The 22502-nt window shown below is 42.9% G+C and overlaps 1 protein-coding gene across 1 annotated transcript in view; it reads right to left on the bottom strand.

Annotated features, from left to right (window-relative positions):
- neto1l (neuropilin (NRP) and tolloid (TLL)-like 1, like) overlaps window positions 1-22502 on the bottom strand; it is a 63066-nt gene that overhangs the window by 1383 nt on the left and 39181 nt on the right. The window contains exons 6-10 of the mRNA XM_071894392.2: window positions 21923-22050; window positions 11953-12035; window positions 11713-11858; window positions 4454-4567; window positions 779-1409 (exon numbers count right to left, since the gene is read on the bottom strand). Of these exons, the coding sequence (XP_071750493.1) occupies window positions 779-1409; window positions 4454-4567; window positions 11713-11858; window positions 11953-12035; window positions 21923-22050 (1102 nt within the window). The remainder of the gene's footprint in view (window positions 1-778; window positions 1410-4453; window positions 4568-11712; window positions 11859-11952; window positions 12036-21922; window positions 22051-22502) is intronic.

Below are 22502 nucleotides of genomic sequence, written 5' to 3'. Positions count from 1 at the left end.
AAAGTGCATGCAGGAGAAAGTTGCATGTTGAATGTATTTTCTCCAGAAATATAATTTAACACCTCCACACAGTGTTCTTGTAAACATATACAGTTACTTTTCAAGCAGTCAAGGTGCAAGTACACAGTAAAATACTTTTTTTTTTCATAGAAAATCTTGTTCATGCCAAAATGTTGAACTATATTGAATGGAAATAATATTTTTCAGTATCACAGTTAAGAATACAAATGCATGTTTCGTTATGATAATTTGCATTCATGTCAATAAAGTCAGTAATCTGTATGAATATCAGGCACCGATACAAGCCCTTATGTTAACAGTCAAAATCAGACTGATTACAGATTTAACATCTGCTAAAAGGAGGTCTGGTTTTGTTTAAAGAGCTCTGACAAACCTCAATGTACAGCAGAGTCTATAGTTGTACGATATATAAATCAATATTCGAGGAAACCTAACAGGGGGCTTGCCATGTTCAAGGATGAGCATGCAAGAGGGGGCAAGTCTCTCTATCATAATATAGCCCTTTGTGAAAGATTGCAAAAGTTTTTAATGATAGGAAGAGGAGAAAGAACAAGGGTCAACGCAAAAAAGAAGCTTATTATCATAATCTTAAAAAAAGAATGAGAGGAGGAGGAGGGAGAAAAAAGCTAAAAGAAGAGGAAAACAAAAAGAAATGTCAACCCCCCCCCCCCCCCCCCCCCCCCCCAAATTTCCAACATCCCCATAGAAATCTCTAGGGTTGTTGTTCTTCCCTCATCAGAAATCTATGGATACTGACCGCTGTACTGCCTTTTCGTGGCGTGATAGCCGGTGGCTGGTGGTGGGAACTTCTTCCAGGTCATCGTCCAGGTCACATCCATTGTCCGCTGCCTCTTGCGAGTAGCTGTGCTTCATGACCAAGATGCTCCGGCGGTTTCCGGTGGCTGGTAGCAAGGGCCGCACCGCCATGGGCTGCTGCGGGGGAAGGTCCGTGAGCAGGGCGGCGGCCGCTGCGTCGCGCGCGCTCAAGTTCCCACGGCTCCCGCGCCCACTGAGCGACAGTTGGGATAAGTGGGCGGAGCCGGAGTTGGAGGTGGAGCCACAGTGGTGATCGTGGACGCAGCGCGAGGAGGCACGGCGCAAGGCATGGTAGTTCTCGAAGTCCTCCGCCAGGTCGACTAAGTCCGCCGAGGCCGCCGCGGCTGTGGTGGCGCTCCGTAGCGTGCACAGCTCGTAGTGAGGCGGCTCAAAGACCTCTTGGAACATGGTGGGGTCAAAGTCCTCGCGCCGCAGGATGTACTTCTTACGCGGCTGCTTGATCTGGACAATGACAGAGACGATGAGGAGGAGGAGGACAATGCAACAGGTGACACCGATTATGGTTCCGTTGGTGTTGTTCAGGTTGTCCAGGATGTTGGCTTTCCTCTTCTCTGTATAGCGGGTTAGGGAGAGAGCACAACAGAGAGAGAAGATGTGAGAAAACATAATTGATATGGACCTTCATGATATCCTGCATTACTTGTGAAGATCACCATTTGAATGAGAAGATAAAATCCGTTTGAAAGGGATCTGCACTCCCAGGATTACATTCTAATCTGACAAAACGATTACCGCAGATATTCTGTGTGTCTGCACCATAAAAAACGAGGATCATTCCTAAGCAGATGAAAGCTCAAAAGATCATTCTTAAGCAGATGGAGAAACCAAAGTTCACATGTAAATACAATTCCGAACAAATGGACCTTATCATGTACCACATTAAGGGAAAGACTTTCAATGAGCTATCAAACAGATGGACAAAAAGGTCATATTGAGTTACAGCTACAGCCAATTTATCACCAGGGAAACCACAAAGAGCAGAACAGACTAACAGTGTGTAGAGAAGCAGACTGTGGGGAGATCTCTGACATTTAAATGCTGGGGTGAACTTGTAGCACAGCACACTGCGCTTCAATGACACACCCTTCCAGTAAATGGTTACATTCAGAAGCGTAAAGGAGGGAAGGAATAAAACTTGACATTTTACCACTAATGAGGACAGATGTGGGCTCTGCAGTGGCCCTATACATTACCAGAGCGGAGAGTAGGCAGAAAACGGAGTAACAGGCAGAAAAACATGGCTATTTCTTGCTGACTGCTGCACATTTTCAAGCTCAGACAGAAGAGTGGAAAGGTAGCTTAGGCTGGGTGAGGAATTAGGCCACGCAGGATTTACTTAATTGATGCAATTTATCATCGGCTCTACTTAGGGCTTCAGAGAGTTACAGACATCCAAAATACTGATGCATCTTCTCTACATGTCTTCTGATCTGATATAAAGCAAGAGGGTGGCTAGAAGTTTACCTCCTGACAAGTTACTACTACATAGAGAAAGGAAGGGGTAGATGACAGGATATATTTCTGGTTGGGTTCCTACAACATTTAAATTATAGCACAACACAGAAACAGCATCTGCGCTAACGCTGAAATAACACTGGAAACATTGGAAAACAAAAGGACACAATTAGCTGCGAGCCATACTCTGAGCTTGTACAACAATCAGTCAAAACAATCAGACACAACCATGTAATAAGCATCAGAAACATTGATCGACTTGGGAGCTGCAATGCAAGAAGGTGCAGCAGAGCCACAGTATAGATCTAAAGCAGATATACTTGCAAAAATGTGAATGGGCAGGAAAGGTCAAGAAACAGCTGACTAATTAGCAGGGAATATAGAGCAAAACTGGCTTATCCACAGAGTCTTCACACATCTCACCAAGTTATTGACATGCTATCAAATATGGAATCACTGGAATAAGGATATCTCACTGGGAAGGTGTAGATGAAGCACGGAGCTGCCAATAACAACACTGGGGACTACTCTGGATCAATGTATAGATCGAGAGGCTTTAAAATTCTGAGAGGAGTGGAGGATCGAAGTACAGAGGAAACAAAAAGATTGATAGGATCTCAGGGTCGGGGACTACCCAGGATCTTTCCTGCTTTAAGGGGTGGAGATATGATGAAGTAACATGGATAATAAAGAGTGTATACAGTAAAGGAGTGTGTCAAAGAAATAGAGCAAGACACTTCCATGAGAATCCAGGGCAATAAACAGATCGAGAACAGGATCAGTAGAGGGTTATGTAGGAATTGTCTCATGAAACCTGTTCAACAGTCAGTGTATCTTTGTAATAGCTGGTCTCACAAAGGTGATAATCAACTCGCTTTGTCAACTCAGGATTTTACAGTCCAGCTATGAGCGCGCTCAAATAAAAGGGGCAGGGTTTGTAACCAATCACATGCAACATGGACAGATCCAGAGCAGCGTATTGATCCCCATGGGGAAATTAGGACTTTGCAGCAGCAGAAAGTAATAGGATTTAGCAGGGAAAAGGAAAAAATAATATAAACACACAACTAGAATATAAAAATAAGCAATACAAATAGCAGAAAAGAGAACAATAAAAGCGATGTAGTAGACTATAAACAATTGTGGGGTTATGTGAATATATGCTGTCGACAACTTCAACACGTTAAGTAGACTGTAAAAGTCGGAAGAATAAGAAAGAATTTGCTAACGTTTATTTTCTTCTCTCAGTAAGAACAAACTATCATAATGAATATATATGAGCAATACAAAAACATTACAACAACAAAAGGCAACACAGTTGCTGCTGCCAAGTCAGGATTAATCAAGGAAAATTGCAGATAGTGTAAATGCGTAAGTAAATAGACTCATCTCTGCCAAATCATTAAGGCACAGTGTTTACACTTTTCATTGATACAATGTTGTGTCATCACACTGAGGTGGTGAAAAGATTTTCTATTCACAAAGTTGGCCTTGTGTTCCCCACAGCTGCTCTCGGGAATCTAAAGAGTTTCAGCGCACTTAATATGCAACAGTAAATTTCATTCATTAATGATAACTATGGTCAAATAAAGTAAGCTACCTGCTATTTGATAGAATCCCTCTTTTATAGCCAGAGTGGGCAAATGGCCTGGAAACGCTACAAACATTTATTATATCGCTGATGTAATAAATCACCAGGGAAAGGACAGGGGTTCCCTGTGAAGAGCCATTCTTACTATCTGTTAATTCAATAGTATACCCTTGTACAGTTCTTTTTATTACTTGTCTCGTTCATTTGACAGCAATGGTTTGTATTATCTGGTTGTATAAATGTAATTTTCACAATAATGGTCTGTAAAAGTCCACGGGATCCTCTAGAAATGTTCCTATCATTTCCAGAGAGTTGGTTGGTGAGGAGATTTTATATGTTTGGATCAGATAGACTGAACATAAGCTAAGCCGTGCAGCGTAGTTACCATGGCGATGCATCCTGCTTAAAGGTGAGTCACTGTCGTGAGACAGAAAAAACAGGGTTAAGCCCAAAGTTAGCTCGCTAACCCACTAATCTTGCTTCGTGAGACAGACCCCGGGTGTCATGTGACTGGAGCTAGGATTGGACAGCTAGGATCGGACATCTCACCTTTACAGTGGTTCTCATCCCAGGGGTAGACGCAGTTCTGCATGCCGTTGCACACCAGCGTGTTGTTTATGCACATGTTACTGTGGCAGAAGAAGGCATCTGCATCGCATGGAGCTGGAAGAGGAGAGAGCAGGCGATCACAATAAGCATCACAGTGATAGAGCTTACCATACTGACAGTGAAGAGATTACAGGCATCAAGTGCTTAGTGGTGACAAGTGTTTATTGCCCCACTGAAATATTTTCCTTTACTTGCGGTCTCATCATAATCAATGGAGACTTTGCTTTTGAATAAAACGCCAAACACCTCAAGATGAGGCAAACATTTTCCAGTGAATTTCCCATCATTAACAAAAAAAAAAAAAATCTGCAAGACATTAATATATGCAGCAACACAAATCAGTATTTGAGGTACAGCTGAAGAGAAGTTCCAGTGTGCCAGCTTTGGAGGAAATAAATCTGGAAGTGCATTACTCAAATCAGAGTTGTTCCCCCTGAACCCATCTGTTCTTCATGAATTTTCATCCTCATCCTCATCTTCAAACATTTGCAGAGGCAACTTATGGATATGGATCTCTTGGAGTGTGTGTGTGTGTATGTGTGTGTGTGTGTGTGGTGGGGTCTGTAGAGATGGCCATGACATTTTAGAATCATCTGATTACACACGCGAACAAGCCCCAAACAAATCCTTCCTATTTATGCAAGATGTTGTTTGTTTGTCCAGGCCGCACAACCCTTGTCAACACACATCTAAACCAGCCAATAAACATGGCCTTGTCCTCAAATATTGATGATGCGTCATGACAACTGACCTCCCAGTGCAGCCTGTCCGAAGCATAACGTTGCCATCACATGTCTGCGCCTTTCTGCGATGGCGGCGATAAAAGTGAGACATGCGGGGGCAGAGCCGCCCATCAGGAAGACACGCTATTAAAATCACTGTGATAATGTAAAGGGCTCCATCATCAGATAGACAATTAAAAGCCAAGGTGCCCTTCAAAGACATCTTGCTCTTAACAACCAATCATACTAATGCATGAGTCAACTGACTGGCCAATCCGCTGCCTCCCACTGTCAATCATGGTGAAGTGCAGTCCCATAACAAAAGCCAACCTAAAAAAAAGTTTCTCCTATTCAACCTATTCAGGGTAATTTCACTGTTAGAAATGTACAGTAACACATGATGGTAGAATAACCCTAACCCAAGTATTGTTAGTATCCACTAGTATCTATTAGTATACATAATATCCACTATATGCTCACAACCTGGTGGAAAAGAGTGTGAGGGGAAAAAGTATTTTGAGAATACTTCACACTTCTGAATGTCCTGAAAGAATTTACTATGTCACTGATAGGTGAAAATAATGGATGGCTCTGTTTAGCTGCTGGTTATTTAGTAGCGGAGGAGATGCCTTCCCTCTCTCCCTTTATCTGTCTCTCATTCTCTCTTTTTTTATCTCTACCTCTTTTTCTCTCTCATCCCATCTCTCTCTCTACCTCTCGCTCTCTCTCCATCACACACACACAAAGCAGGCACTGGGCACTAAAACAGCTTGCCAGTGGTATGGCAGAGCTGGGAACTATTTGACAGTGTTACCACAGTGATGTATGGCTGTTTTCATCCCGGCACTCATCCCAAATGAATAATAACAGACCAAATTAGAGTGACTTATCTCTATCTCTTTCTGTATCCCTTCCTGTCTGGGCTTTTGCCAGCGTTTCCTGGCTCTCTCTGTCTCCCCCTTCACACTTTCTTTCTCTTTCTCTCTTTCTCTCTCTTCTCTCTCTCTCTCTCTCTCTCTCTCTCTCTCTCTCACTCTCTCTCTCTCTCTCTCACACCGAAGCTGCACCAGTTTTGTTAACAACCACCAGAGGGAGCCCAGCCCTTTCTCAGTCTGCCGCTGAATCCCCTCTCTCTTCCACACACCACAGGGCGAGACCAGACATTATTAAGAGCCCGATCCACACTAATCTCCTGCGAAATTAATTTCAAGACATTTTGTAATAAAAGTGCCCTTTTGCCCACACACAAGCGTCCCCGCTCACTGCTGGAAGCATAAATTAACTCCTAAATGAGTGGCTGATGAAATAGTCTGGGTGTCTCTCTGCACAGGGGCTCCAAGAACAGGCAGTCTTCTGCAGTGAAGCAACACATGGTTCTCCTACTACATATCTAGCAGTCACTGTAGAGTCTTGCCTTGTTCAGTGTAGTCATGGCGTAAATATATTTATTGGAGATGAAGATGCTGTATCTGTATCCCTATTTATTTATTTCCTGTGTTCTTTTCAATATGATAAGTTGTTCTAATCTTTTTGCTGTAATTATCTGTTTTTGTTATCTGTTTGTCTCTGCAGCTGCAATGACCCAACTTCCCCATGGGAATGGTCAAAGTTTCATCTAATCTAATTTGCAAGGTTACTTTCAAAACATAACCTGTTATGCATTACTGATTACCAGGTTTAAGTAGGCCTAAGCAGTAATGTAATCCACTGGCTGACTCAAAATCACTGACATAGCTCAACTTTCAGTTATTTTTTACACAGACAAACACAGACAAACAATATCCTCCTTAATTTACACTTATTTTTATAGCCCTGTCACCATCGACTACAATCATTATCAATAATTAATGTGAGATGTGTAAAATGATGCTTGTTTCCAGTTCAGTTTGTCTGAGCCAAAAGTGCCAAAAATGAAGTGGTTTGCAATTACTATTTTTGTGATTGCATTACACACTTAGCTTAGTTTAGTCCCAAACCCTGAATATTGCAAGAGCCAATCATCCATCCATCCATACATTCATACTGTACTGCACATGCTATCTTACTGTATGTTTCTGTACAATGCTACAAGCTAACATCCACACACTATTCTGTTCTAAACCCAAAGCCAATAAGATAACGAGTGTGGAGACATGACATAATCCGATCTAAGACCTAGCAAAGATCCATATGTTGGCACGCGTTAGCATACTGTGCTGTTGCAAAAAGCCCTCATGCATACAGTAAAGAAGCTTTGTAAGAATCCAAAAGTGACAGGTGTAGTGAAGCCAGAGAGAATTTCCATCTGCAACCCCAGAGACGAGTCTCTGTTGACGAGGCGTAACAATGCTGACAGCTGAGATGTCACTCAAACACATTTATCACCTAGAACATAATTGCTGCTTGGGTAATGATAGGCTTCACTTTCTTAGGCTTCACATTCGTAATCTTACACTGTGTAGCTCTGCATATCAGAGGAATGCGGGTGCGTGAGCATGTGTCTCGGTGCCTGAGAAACAGAAGGAGATCAGTAGTATCAGCAGGTGTGAACGCTGCTTTAAGGACAGGGAATCAAGGTGGGTATCTGCTTTTTGCAAACACTGCTCTCCCCATCTGAGCATCTCGCTGGGAATCAGCGGCTGTGAATGCTGTTCTAAAAGCTGTTGGTCCCTCTGGGAACCAGTGGCTGTGAACACCACTCTGAAGGCTTAGGATGTAGCTGGGGATCACTTATTGTGAAAACCGCTCTGTAAGCTGCAAGTCCAGCTAGTGCTTCTGTAACACTGTACAAATACTCACTTGTACATACAGCACTTACATAAAATCCTTATTTATAGTGTTATCACCTAAAGAGAGACAGTAAAGTACACCTTCCTACTGTAGTTCCTTGGTACACAGTGTGAATATACCTCGCTTTCCATCTGCAACCCTCCTCCTCCTACTCCCTCCCCACTTCCTTTTTCCGTATTTTTGCCTGTAAGAAACTAATGAAATTCACTCAAACATGCACTTGTCATTCTTTTTGTTAACGCTTGCTGCAGATGCCTCAAATTTGCAGAAAGTAAACTTGTGCTCTACACCCTCTCGCCACTATGCATGGAATTTTTTGACGTTCACATTCTCATAATGCTCTCATTCAAATGAATAGGGAGCCTCGCCACACCTGCAAACTTTGCCGTTCAATGGGCATTCACCCTAAGATGTTTGGAAAGCAACACGATGGAATGTGTCCTTGATTGTGCATTTTTGCGTGCCATTGTCAATATATTCTATGGTGTGTCTGCTCATTTCCATTACCAACTGCAAAAGGGAGCGGGAGACAGCAGGCTGAAATATCCCCACAACATCCCCGGACATCCTGTCCAGCTGACACAGCACCTGTCGCCAAGATGGAAAGGGTGCATGTTACCTGGAGTAACACGAGAGGGATGTCGGCTGTGGGATCTGGCTGTACAAATCATCAGCACCGCCCAATGATTGAGGTCCTGTCCATGCACAAATGCTGAGTGTACTGGCTTCTGTTAAACTCATCACATTCAAATCTCTTGGTACCCTCCATGTGCCCTGGTATTGCCATCTCCTTTGAGGATCCCTTGAAGGAAAATTTCCCCCTCAGATACTCTTACACTCTTATCAGCAATTTGTGATGTTGAATGTATTCCAGGATTTATTTTGTGATGAAGTGTTGCAAGTGTTTACTTTTTGGTACCTACTTTCCCTCAACCTGCCTCGTCTCCCTCTGCTTCAGTTAGAGATTTAATACATTCTCTGTGCTGTACACATGTAAGTGGAGAGAAAAATAGCGCTAGTGATAGCGTAGTTTTTGTGGTTGAAAAAAAGTGAGAGAAAGAGAGAGAAAGAGAGAGAACAATGTCACAGCGACATGACATGCCGTCGATGAGGAGAAAAGTGGCAAGTCTAAAAAAAAAACAACCTTTTCTTTGATTCTGAGGGGCTAGGGTTAGGGACACAGTCTACCATTGACATTTTAGATAGATGAACATTTTTCTGCTATTAAACTCATCCACAAGAATAAGAAAAATCCACCACCAAACAACAAAATGGGCCCAGACATGTAAGGTACATCACCAATAGCTGTTTTTTTTAACAGTGTTTAATTGTTTAGGGTGGATTTTTCCTTAAAAAAAAGTTTAAAGGTCAGGCAATGGGATGATTTAATTTCATTTGTTTCCATCGCAGTTTTACCTGTTTTGAGAATTTTCTTGAAACAAGTGACAATATCTTGAAATGAGGCGCATCCCTGCACTAGTATTAAGATACTCTCACTTGATTCAGGAAAATTCTTGAAACATGTTTATCTGCGTTGGAAACAAGTAAGATTTTAAGACTAGATGACCGGATACTCTGTCCAGCGCTCTATACACCTGGCCGTTGACTGTTGACAGGGTTGGTGCAGTGCTGCTGAGCAGTAGTGAATGCTGCTCTAAAGGCTGAGGTCTGGCTGGGGATCGCCTGAGTGACTTAGGCAGCAGCGTTGCCCCGGCAACAGCACATCCTGGCTCTGCTTGGTGGAAAGGCCTTACAAAGGGGACACCGACTTCAACACAAACAAATCCACTGCTGCTGCTGTCGCCTATTCTGTAAAAGCTAGTCACTAGACTAGCTATACCACTATAAACACGCGCACACACACACACACACACACACACACAATACAAAGATGTCGTACAGAGTATACAAGGAACACCAACAGATTGTCCCCCGGGGTCTGATGGTTCTTTATTGGTGTGAGTACATTTCCTGACATTCAATCAATCCAATCAACCCTGCAGCATGAAGGCAAAGCAAATTCAATTCACTGCTAAATAACCATTCTAGGTAGTCGCCTTTATCCAAAGATGCATTTATTTCTTAATAGGAGTGATGTCTTGCCAAATGAGAAGGACACTGACGACAAAGCATCGGTTTGTATAACTATGACAATATTAGCCATTAGCCATACACCGAAGCCTTCTCAATACCCATGACCCCAATATGATCCAATATGACCCCAATAGAGCGTTTGTGGGACATTCTGAAATAGGTTCTGGCATGGTGTTTCCTTCTGCCATTGTAAAAATGGATCAATACACAGAGAGGTGGAGCCGAGCAGAAAAATAGGAAAAAAACACATTACTATGGTGCACACGTAGATTCCCATTCAGACAGTATTTTTTAGATCATAAGTGAACCAATTCATAACATCTATTTTGTATTTTTGTTGTTAGTCTTTTACATATTTGACTTTTTCCACTGGAAACAAGATAAAATATAACTTTGTAATGCTAACAGACATAAAGAGAGAATGGTAGCATTTTTTACCTGTTGGCTGTACCATACAAGAAGCACGATGGCCCATATGCATCTACAGCATTTGATTACTCAAAGTCCTTTAGTTACTAGTGAGTATTCTTGACTTTGCCCTTTAGGAGACAGATGCACAAAAAATAAAAAATCCCAGTACACACGTCTATTGAGACCCTCAGAAATCTCAATGCATATCACATAACTAAGGGATGATTGTGTGGCCTTTTTAAATATTAATGCTAGTATAACTCATTAACTAGCGCCACGCTGGGTGTGCCCCTGTTTTCTTATGCTTTATTGTTTTAATTTTCTCTACACCCTGTGTGCACTATTGCATACATGCAAACAAATTGCAGGAACTTGAAGAGAAATACTCAAATGCAGATGCAATGTTCAATAGTATATAGGTGATCATATCTGTGTGTGTGTGTGTGTTTGTGGCATTAAAAGGCAGTGCATGACTTTTTTTCTGATTCTTGATTCTCTGTCTCTGCTTCTCTATCTATCTATCTATCTATCTATCTATCTATCTATCTATCTATCTATCTATCTATCTATCTATCTATCTATCCTTCTCTCACCTTGGTGTATCATTCCTACATGCTGTCTGTACGCAGTTCTGATTTGAAAGGAGAAACTATTGGGGGAAACAGTTGTGGCCTAGTTGTGCATTTGGACAGTAAGAGCTTGGCTGCTACAAATCTCCCCCCTGTGGTAGTGTTAGTGCAGAGTTGAACTCAAACCCACCAACACTGTCAAGCAGCATGGCTAGACTGGCTAATACTCACATGAGCCCCCAGGCAATATTCTCTCTAATGGAAATCCAACTCCCTAGCTTCCTGGTTGCTGTTTAAATGGTCATAAAATTAAATGGGAACCTCTGACTGCACCTTTCCTATGGACGGCATCTGATATACCAAGCCATAAACTCGGTCACCGATGAATTGACTGTGCTCCCACCTTCCTTTAATGGCTACCACTAAAGACTAGACCGCTTTTATTTTGGCTTCAATGTCGCTGTCATTGGGTGGTGGTCTGATTAAGATGAGCGGGAAGCAATTTTACTGTAGCTAATCAGTACCCTTCACTAGGTGGGTCATGTTGCAATAAACCTCTTTATGGCGGGCCTCTCAAACAGGGCATGTGTGTGGCTGCGGGTGTACGTGTCTGCGTTTTTGAGCAGCGCCTTACGTTCTTGGTAGGTTGTGAAAAGGATGCGGAAGCGGCTTTTGCGGCTGGCCTCGTCGGCCCACATGCGGATGACGCCCAGCGTGGAGACCAGCATGATGTCGTTGGCCACCGTGGAGCAGAACTTGCTCTTCAGGTCCTCCACCGAACTGAGATCAGAGAAGGTGAGATGAGATGAGAGATTTGCTCAATAATTCATGCTGTATATCAAAAAAGATGTCAGAAAATGTCAGAAGGTCACACCTGCCACCGTCATACACCGCCACAAAGTTGCGCTTGCATTCATTGGAATTGGCCATCTCATAGTCGAGGAAACGCAGGTAGATCTGCACAATATAAGGAGGAGGAGAGGAGCGAAAATAGAAAAAGAAGTAATCAAGTGAGGAAATTTAAACAGCAGTACAACATGCGGACATGACAGATAAAGAGGTGAGGGACAGAAAGAATTCCTAGTCTTTCTGGTGTGGCTGTGCATCTTCCTCATTATTTCAATGCCTGATACAACAGTTTAAGAGAAGGTCTTGTAATGAAATAAGATTGACAGACTGCAGCTTGTACAAAGTCATTACATACGCATGTTAAATGAGGACTCAGGCAGAAACAGGCAGAGAGTCTATTAGCTTTAGACTCACTATTCATTTTTGCAGTTCATAGCATAAGGTAGTTCATAATGAAGATGTTTATAATTGCCTGTTCAGTGTCTCCCAGTTAGTTAGTTAGTGTGTGTGTGTGTGTGTGTGTGTGTGTGTGTGTGTGCATAGAGTAGTTCAGAGTGAGAATGAGGTAATGTATTTTGATTCTTAAAGACATTTTAAAGATAGTTTATAATTAAGTGTTGTGCCCCCACTGTTCATGCAGCTCATACTAGCATACACAAAGCCTGTGTTTACGATTACATAACATCTACTTAAAAAACTTTAAAAAGCAAACTGTATACTTCATTATTATTGATAGGTCACTGTAAAAACACAAGTTTAATGCTTTAACATCTCAACAATAGCAATGGCAATGGAAAAAAACTAAGAATTTGGGGTTTCATCTGGTACAATAATTTGGTTGGTTGAACAAATACACAAACAAATACAAACAGTAGCATCTCAGCACACCCCTACTATCCATATCTGTGGAGATAAAGCATTGCGCAAAACCTGGAACCTCTTTAAACTTTAAAATACCAGGAGACCTTAGACATTCTGAAGCAAACCTTGACTGTTCAAGAGAGAAAACCTCACCCACCTACATTTCACAGAGACGACTTTCTTTGAAATGCTGACTAAACTTTTAGAACAATCCATTCCAGAAAACATGACAAAACTGTCTCATCTTAGTCTGTGCCACATATTGACACTTCAGACAGCCTTATCTAAATAACAAAGGCTTCCCTTCTTTCTAAATAATCACGAAGCATTTAAATCAAGACACATATAATTATTTTAGCCATCTTAGCAATCCCTAAGCTTGAGTGAAATATCCACCTTGCTATCCACCTTGACTCTTTTCACAGCAGCTACTCTAGGTGAAACTGACACTTCCTGACTGCCCCTGCATCACTGCCTGTCACTCGTTCATCAGGCGGAGATCGCCCAATCACAGCTACGGTTCCGGTCCGCTGCGCGCAGCACTCACCATCGTTACAGTTAATGAGTGGACCGCTCCCGCACTGTGACAGGGAAATGTGACGCTTTAAATGCTTAAGACGAACGCTGCAGATGGAGCAGGCTAATGGACCTTGCAATGTCAGCTTGGCTTCAACAACATGACAAGTGGAATGGATCGGAGGGGGAAAACAACTTCACCAACTCCTCTGGGGTCTCATATTGGTGTCAATAATCTTCCGTCTAATAAGAATTTGTCATATTCCACCACTCTGTTGGCTATACTAGCTTTGTCACAAGACACAGGGTGCAGGTTCTTTGTCCGCCATTCTGTGATGCTGAAATGAAGCGGTATGCTGCAGAATGTCACTGCCTGGCTGCAGGTTGCATATAGATGTATACCTCTGGGGACTGCATACCTCTCTTACAGTTAACATGTCACACACACTGCATAAAATTGTATTGATATTGATGTGTGATGCTCGGGATGCCTTCTGTTCAGGAGGCAGGGCTGGAAGATTGAAGAGGTTCTAACTAAACCCATTTCCTTGGCAGAGGTCACTGAGGTAGTTAGGAAGCGTTGTCGGGGTGTTGTGGTTGAAATGGTGCTTCAATACGGCGTGGATTTCCGGAACAGCGCCTTTGGATTGTGACTAAAGGAGTGAGATTGCGGATACAAGCGGCCAAAATGAGGTTTCTCTGCAGCGTGGCCGGCATTACTCTCCGTGACACAGTGAGGAGCTCAGTGATCTGGGAGGAACTGGGAGTCGAGCTGCTGCATTGCGAGGAGCCAGTTCAGGAAGCCCCGGACCCTCCACCTTATCAGACATCAACATAAACTGCTGCTGTTATGTCTATCATTATGCATAGTCACCCCAATGCATTGGTCAGTGGTATCCTCATATATTGGATATACATTTGTACAAACTGTTTAGACACTGTTGAGTCTGTTTAGCTTTGTCAACCTCAGTTCGCTGACAAAATCCTATTATCTGTAAATTGACAGTGTTTTAAAAACAAACAAACAACAATAAATGGCATCAACAAATCAACTTTTCAAGAATAGAGGAAAACAGTCCCCCCCCTACTAGATGTGGGGGACACTATCAGCAATCACTTACACTAAGACAAATATGCCAAAAAGTCGAGGTTTTTGCAGGGCAATGTACTTTGAGGACATGATTTACAATGTACTTTGAGAATATGACTTGCTCATTCTTATTCCAACGCTGTAGCTGTGCCCCCCATGCTGTAGCTTAGGGGTTTGTCCTTCACGAGTCTAACTTTCGGGATATTCCCACAGAGGATTCTCCAGATTTACGGCCTCCATCAGGGGAGGTTTAAATAGTATGGGCGTGTCGGTGTCTCTCTTGGATAAGAGGACAGCCAGATGATCATCTATGATCTATGACTGCACAGTGAACCAGCCTTGCTCTTCAGTGGGGAGATATGGGAACACCACACACTTCATTGAATCTATTTATCGGGTGCTGCCCTCCAGATGTAGTCAGGGTACAAATCCCAATGCTGTTGCTCCACTTCCAGTAGGAACCATTTGGTAAATCCTGCAACACCAATGCAGGATCAACACAATGGGGGCTTCTGCACATGGCTACCATTGTAAGTGTTTACCATAAAAAGAGAAGGCTGATTGATGCTGGCCAAAGTTTAAAGAACAAAGAAACAAAGGCACCTTCAATTTTGTTGCTTGGCTGGGGGGTGCAGCACATTGATAAAGGAATAAAATAGCCTTCACACCATGCAGCCGCATACAGCATTTTATGCTGTAAAAGAAAGCAGCCTTACTGTCTTGAATCGAAAATGCATCTTTTTTATTACATGAAGCGGTGGAAATGAAATGGTATCATAGTGTGCAACCTTTTCTATTTCATTCATGTGTATCCTGCTGAGCATTATCCACGGAAAAATAACTGGAATACTTCATTTCAATGACGTTAACTCCTTGGTCTAACGTTTGCATTCACTAAAATAGACTCTGACAGATACCGCTGACTGTAATTTGCACCGACTGCAAAGGCCATTAAGAAGGCTTCATTATTCGACTGATATAGTCCCTATACACAAAGACATGCACAAACCCACAGACACATAAATAATAGCTTTTGATGTTTTGTTTCTGAGGCTCCTGTTGGCGAAATCTTCTAACTGACCAATGGTGATGACAAATTAGTGTGCAGATGGCATCATAAAGGCAAATGAAGGCAATGGATCAGATAGATACGATCACCAATGTGTGAGCCGAGAGAATTGGCTCCAGCGGGGGAAATAGGCCGCCTCCTCATTGATTCTGCAGCGTCCAATAATGACGCAGAATCCATCACTGACCGGAGAAGAATATGTTCTCCCTGTCGCTAAGAGGTGCCTGTAACAGCGTTCGTTCTGTTCATCACAGTCAGAATGAGTGTCCATATTTTAGTCATTATCTTCATGAAAAGACATGGAAGGTCTTTGACAGCATAGGCAGGTGCTGTGGAAAAATCCAAATTGTATAAAATAGACAGATCACAAATGATGACCATGGAAAATACAGAGTACATACATACAGTTATGAGTGAAAATGCACATACTGCATTGACTATTCTTTACCTCACTGTACATTTATCTCTATGATACAGTATATTAAAAAAACATTCAAACTGTGCCTTCTTGGCTAAGAGGCAACTGATAATATTCCACTACAACTAATAGCTGTCATTGAATTTTAACAGCTGTCCAAACAGAAAAACCCTTAAGTGATGTTTCTACAAAACCACTGTAAAGTGAGTGGTTATCTTGCACAACCTACTCGAAGAGAAATACTGTCATCCATTTCCTTTCATTGAAACATTGATCTTCTCTCTCTGCATCAATGTTTCAAACGCCGCATTAGTTTTTATAGGCTGTCAATGTCAGATGCTCATAGCACACACACATTTGAAAGGTGTTGCGTAGGCTTACCAGCAACAGTGATAACACAAGATGTAGTTTACCATTAGCTAGTTCATTTGGTTTAGGAGGAAGTTTTTCTATAGGAAAAACTGAAATTAAAATGACAGGTGTTGGTGTAAAGCAATCACCTTGAGGCATTAAAATTGGCAGAATACTGTCACTTGGTATTTCTGGCAACAACACGGTCATTATTGTTTACTTATACTGTATATCTTTCCTTCATTCCTCCTCTTTTCCCCTTTCCTCCTCCTGTCTCCCCTCCTTTCCCTTCCTCCTTTCCTCCTCTTTCTCCCTCTCCCCATCTGCCTTTCTCACCCCCAAATTCCACCCCTATACATTTAGATCTTCGATAAAGCACATTATTAAGTATATCTTTCCCTTATCCGCCTTTCCTGTTTTTTCCCCTCCTCTTCTCGCCCTCTCTTCCTCTCTCCCTCCCTCCCTCCCTCCCTCCCCTCCTCTTGTGTGTGTTGGAGCGCTCCGGTGCAGTCTAATTAGAGCCTCCGGTATAGGATGCCATTATCTCTCTGCTGTTTCTGGCACACTGGGTACAGTGCAGCACTGTATCAGCATAGGGAACTGGAAGCGTCTGCCCTGCACACAGCACACGCTCGTGCACGCATGCACACACACACACACACACACACACATACACACACACACGCGCGTACACACTGATGGGGAGGATGGCACCTTCTGCATCTCCTTCATTGCTTGTGTGTGTGTGTGTGTTTGAGAAAGAGAGAGAGAGAGAGAGAGAGAGAGAGAGCGAGAGAGAGGGAGAGAAAGTGAGAGACCAAAGGAGACAAAGAGAGATTAGGGATGAAACTTTTGCGTATTTTATGAGTAACTGACTGTGAGCAGTGTGTGGGTGGTGATGGAGGTGAGGTGAGGACTGTGTGTGGCTGAAGATAGATTTGTACTAAAACAGATTTTTGGGAGCTTGTCCATCAGTGCCAATGACTGTCAGCTTTCGGCCCATGACTTGTCTTGTAAGACACTCCTGCGGGGCGAAATATGACACTAATTCAGACCAAGTAAAATACATCATGCTGCCAGTCTCACTCACTCACTCTCTCTGTCTTTTTCACACTCTTCGCACATAGACATACACAGCCTTAGCCTCCCCGCACACGAATGCATGCATGCGACACACACACACACACACACACACGCACAAACACACAGTTGACTTATGGCCCTCTGTACTGTAGTACTCCACTGTACTGGCAGACTTACCCACTCCACTTAGAGGGATCAATGCTGTCTCATTGAATCGACCATAACATTTAAGAGGGGCCAAAGTCCTTCCTAAAACCTGTTCCTCTGCAACACCTATGGTTCCACATGAGAGGTGATCATAAAGAGATCGGCTCCGGCTGAATGATGCGGTCTTATAGTTGCAGTGGCCTTGGGGTTTTTAATAGTCGAATCCGAAGGACATTTCTGAAGAGAAACAAGGGCATTAGCTGGAGATTTGTGATCCGGAGAATATGTCAGATAAGACCCAAACCAATCGCTGTGGCCATGAATCACAGCTCGCGCAAATATTATCGGCCGGTCATATCATAAGTGTGTGTGTGTATGTGTGTGTGTGTGTGTACACATGTATGGTACAGTACAAGAGCCCGCAGCACTGTATGAAAAACGCTTTAAGAGCTCTTCCTGGATCGGCTCATAAGTATCAGAAGCCAAGCAATCCTTTTCATCAGTGATGGCACACGCTTCAGTCCTTAATGTCTGTGACTCTGAGAAGATCTCTACGACGGCCACAGAAGGGATGGATAGCATCTTGCAACATTAACAGGCACTGAATTAGTGAAACAAATAGAGACATGGTTAAGCCGACGTTGCAGCTGCCTTATCTCACTCCCAGGAGCACATGGGACAATGCACACATTCAGAGAAACGAACCGCACTAATCAGAACGCATAAGTCAACCCACTATGCTAACTGTATTGATGCTAATTTGTGTGTAATAGGATATGAACAGTATTATGCTTAGGAGAGGCTTTACTAATTTGTATGTCTGCGTGCACGTGTAAAGTAATTCAGACTTTATTAGCTATCTAAATTTTGGATATATTCTCATACCTATTGAGCAATAGACATCATTTCAACATTGTGTCTATGCTTTAGCTCTCATATAGCCCAGGATCCTTTGTGTAGGAATGTGTAGCCCAGTTTTAGATCAAGCAGTAAATACATTATTACATATTTAAACAATGCATAAACAGCTGTAAATATCAAAACTATGCACCAGGGACGTCTAAGATAATACTTTATTTTTGTCATTTATCCTAGAAAACGTATTCTAAGACATAGACATTTACTAAACTTTCACTTTAAAACACGATGTAACCTCATTTTAGCCTAGATGTCTTTTAAACAGCTAATTGCTCAGTGGGTATGTTCTTAAAAAGTTTGATATGAATGGAAAATGGAGACAAGCTTTTATGAACATCCTAAACCCTTCATAACTTAACAGTCTCATTCTTAAATCGTGGTAATGTGGACAATACAAAACAAAATGGATCTAATTTTCAATCTCATTCAGTTTATTTGTGATACGGGAGATTCACTATCGAAACCACACGACATCAATCACCAAGCATGCCAATCATATCCCAACCTCATCCCAAACTGGACTCGTCATTTTGACTAGTCATAATGTAATAAAATATATCTTCAATTAGCATTTTGACTAGTTATAATGTAATTAGAGATATCTTAAATTAGCATTTTGGTTTGTCATAATGTAATGAGAGATATCTTAAATGTTAATTTACAATATCTCTCATTACATTATGACTAGTGAAAATGCTACTTTAAAATATTTCAGATATCTGTAATGAGAACTAGGCTACTGGAACTACCACTTCTAGGCCCATACTGCTGCAGCAGCTGTAGTAGTAGCAGCAGCAGCAGCAGTGTTGTTGCTTGCCACTACTGACTAGCTACCACCTGGCTTAACGTTACTGCTGCAGCAGCAGGAGCAGCAGCGGCACCCACACCCTTTACCCCTGGTAAAGCTCTTACTGTTGACTTTGACAAGGGCCTACAACCCTATAACATAAGATAGCACTAATGCCATTGGGGAAATTCAGGAAAAGTAGCTGGTGAAGCTACTTTTATTAGTTTTTATTTTTTTCTAGTTAATTTTGATAGTTTGGACTGGGTGGTGGGTTTGCGTCTCTTTGTACTAAGAACCAGCTCTTCAGCGAACCGGGTCTCTTCGTACCAACCACCAGCTCTTCAACGAACCGCCATCGCTAACTGCCAGACCACTCCTTTAGAGCGGCTGGCAGGTTGGCTTCAGCGGGACGCGAACCGCACCTCAATCGCGACCGCCAGACCACCTTTTGTAGGCTCCTGGCTGGCAGGCTAGCTTCAGCAGGAGGCGAACCGCGTCTGTTCGTACCAACCACCACCTCTTCAACGATACCGCCATCGCTAACCGCCAGACCGCACCTTTGGAGCGGCTGGCAGGTTGGCTTCAGCGGGACGCAAACAGCGCCTCTGCGTATCCACCACCACCTCTTCAACAAACCGCGTTCACTAGCTGCCACACCACCTGGTCCAAACTATCAAAATTAACTACAAAAAAAAATAAAAAGAGAAAGTCCAACAAGAGCCTCTTGTCGCGGTCTAAGCATCATCTTTACCAGCGCCCAGGGGAGCAGACCTTACCGTGGTAAGGTCTGAAGCTCAAGACCTCGAGCACGGCCTTTTATGCCCTGAGCTGCTGTGACCAAACACTCAGAATTCTGATTGTGATGTCATCAGTGCAGCTGAAACAGGCTCTGATTGGTAGAGCACAGTCCAGCTCCATCCAATGATGTCATAATCGATTAGAATGGCGAAGCGAAGCCATGTTCTGATTGGTTCCGATTGAATGCCCGAAATGAGTTTGGATTATTTGAAATGATATTTAGCCTATTACGTAGAACTTTACTTCTTATAGATGCATGCATTTACAAGTCAAACTTTTCAAGACGAATGGATGGAAAATAAATCAAAATTTATGTGCAATTGGATGTCACATGCTTCTTAGGTAGGTGTGTGTTTGTGTGTGTGTGTGTGTGTGAGAGAGATATAGGCCTAAATGTTGTCTAACAGCCTTGAAGCATAAACACGGCGCCAAGCCTCCAGCCGGTCCAGCTGCACCGGGATGAAAGCGACGAACAACTCAGAGAAATTAGAGAAATTGTGTGGCTGAGTTCAGAAAATCAGTAAAAAATAATACATGTATATGAATAGAGTTAAGCTGTCCAAGTAGTCCATTTTGTCCAACAATGTCTGATAGGAAATAATTGCAATATTTGTGTGAAGAATTCCCTGTAAGTCTCCTTTTTCTTTATGAGCAGTGCATTTAGTGAGTATCATCCAGCTAAGATGCAGAGCACTAATTATATACTGGTGGGGCAGGGGGGTCTAGGTACCGAGAGGTGGGGGGCCCAATAGGACATGTGTGCCCAGGGGCCCTGTGGTTGGTTAATCCGGCCCTGCTTAAGGTACAGGTCTATTTTACTTTTCACTGTTCAAACCTTTTAGAGCCTCAAAATACAAGCTTCATAATACTATCTGCCCTTGTATGAAGTGCGCTGACGGCGACAGTGTTTCAGCAGGGGGTTTACTGCATGTCAGATTGGGCCTGGTATATGTACATTATAGTCATGCCTTATATTCTCTTAAATCGTAAAATCTGTCCTTTTGCTGCACTGTTGCTCCACCCCCAAGACAAATTTGGATAATCCTGTGGCACTAATGCAGGATGGGTACCACTGGCAGATATGCGTGTGTGTGAGTGTGTGTGTGTGTGTGTGAGTGTGTGTGTGTGCATGCTCGTCTATGTTTGTATGGGCTGCGCAGGGAACACTGGCAGAGAAAACAAATGCGGGTTGTTGCAGGCCTCAGGGTCAAACTGCATGGCAACACTATTTCATCAGCACTAACACTCACTCTCTCTGTCCAGCCTCTCCTCTCCTCCCCTCCCCTCCCTCTCTCCCTTTCCCCTTCCATCCCTCTCTTCCTCTTGGCAACCACTCGCTGATTAAAAAAAATGGGCCTGACCCCAAGTAAACCCTTCTGCCTTTCTGTCTGACCCTAGCAGGGGAACAAGCCCCCCGTAGCCACCAACACACGCATTGGGATTCTGCTGACAGATGCAGACAAAACCCACATACAGTATCGCAGCTGCCTGACGCAACCCTCCCACCCCGAACGTCCCACATGTGTCTCTATGTCTGTAGCTGGGTTTCCTTACAAGTATTTTTATGCAAATTGTGAAATAAAGAAGGGAGACATGCTGAATGGAAACAGCAAATTTCAATAAAATGTCCTCAATTTCTAAAAAAAAAAAAACGTTTGACACTCGCTTGAGGCTGAAAAGTTTGTTGTTGATAAAGAAATTACGCAATAAACACTGATGGTGACACATTTACCAAATAAATAATGATGTTGCATTATTTATTCATTCAGCAAGATGCTATTTTTCTCGTGGATGTGTTTTCTGACGTAGCTACGTTCTGCGTTCAGTGATCTTCCTTATTCGCTTCAACCCGGCTGATGCCAACACATCTCATTTGCATTTTATTTTTTGCCACATTTAAAATTTGTGCTTAAAATGAGCTTGACAGTTGGATGGAGACGTAGCTGGTGTCACTAACCTTGGAGCGCGGCGGAGCGCGGATGTACCATTTACAGTCGACAGCCTCAGCGGCGCCGGCCTTCCCGTCTCTGGTGATCTGATGAGACTCAACGATCCCCTCCGGACCACTCATGTCATACTGACAGGCTGGAACACACACACACACACACACACATCCACGCACATAGACATACATGCACACAAACCCATACATGTGCACGCACGCATATACAAATGTGCGTTCACAACAAACACACATGGACGCGCGCACACACACACACACACACACACACACACACCACACACACACACACATCAGACAAGCACTTGAAACACTGGATGTATGAAATGAACTGAGACAAAAACAATGCAATACAACTGTAAGAGTTACAGTATAAAGAGGGTGAGACAAAAAGAACTGTAAAGTGAGAATGAAGAGAGGAGAGAGACAAAAGAGAGAGAGAGAGAGAGGGAGAGAGAGAGAGAGAGAGAGAGAGAGAGAGAGAGAGAGAGAGAGGAGAGAGAGAGAGAGAGAGAGAGAGAGAGAGAGAGAGAGAGAGAGAGAGAGGAGAGAGAGAGAGAGAGAGAGAGAGAGAGAG

This window comes from Centroberyx gerrardi, chromosome 22 (genome assembly GCF_048128805.1).
Source record: "Centroberyx gerrardi isolate f3 chromosome 22, fCenGer3.hap1.cur.20231027, whole genome shotgun sequence".
In the NCBI taxonomy this organism is placed as follows: domain Eukaryota; kingdom Metazoa; phylum Chordata; class Actinopteri; order Beryciformes; family Berycidae; genus Centroberyx; species Centroberyx gerrardi.
This window is presented reverse-complemented; position numbering and strand designations above follow the sequence as displayed.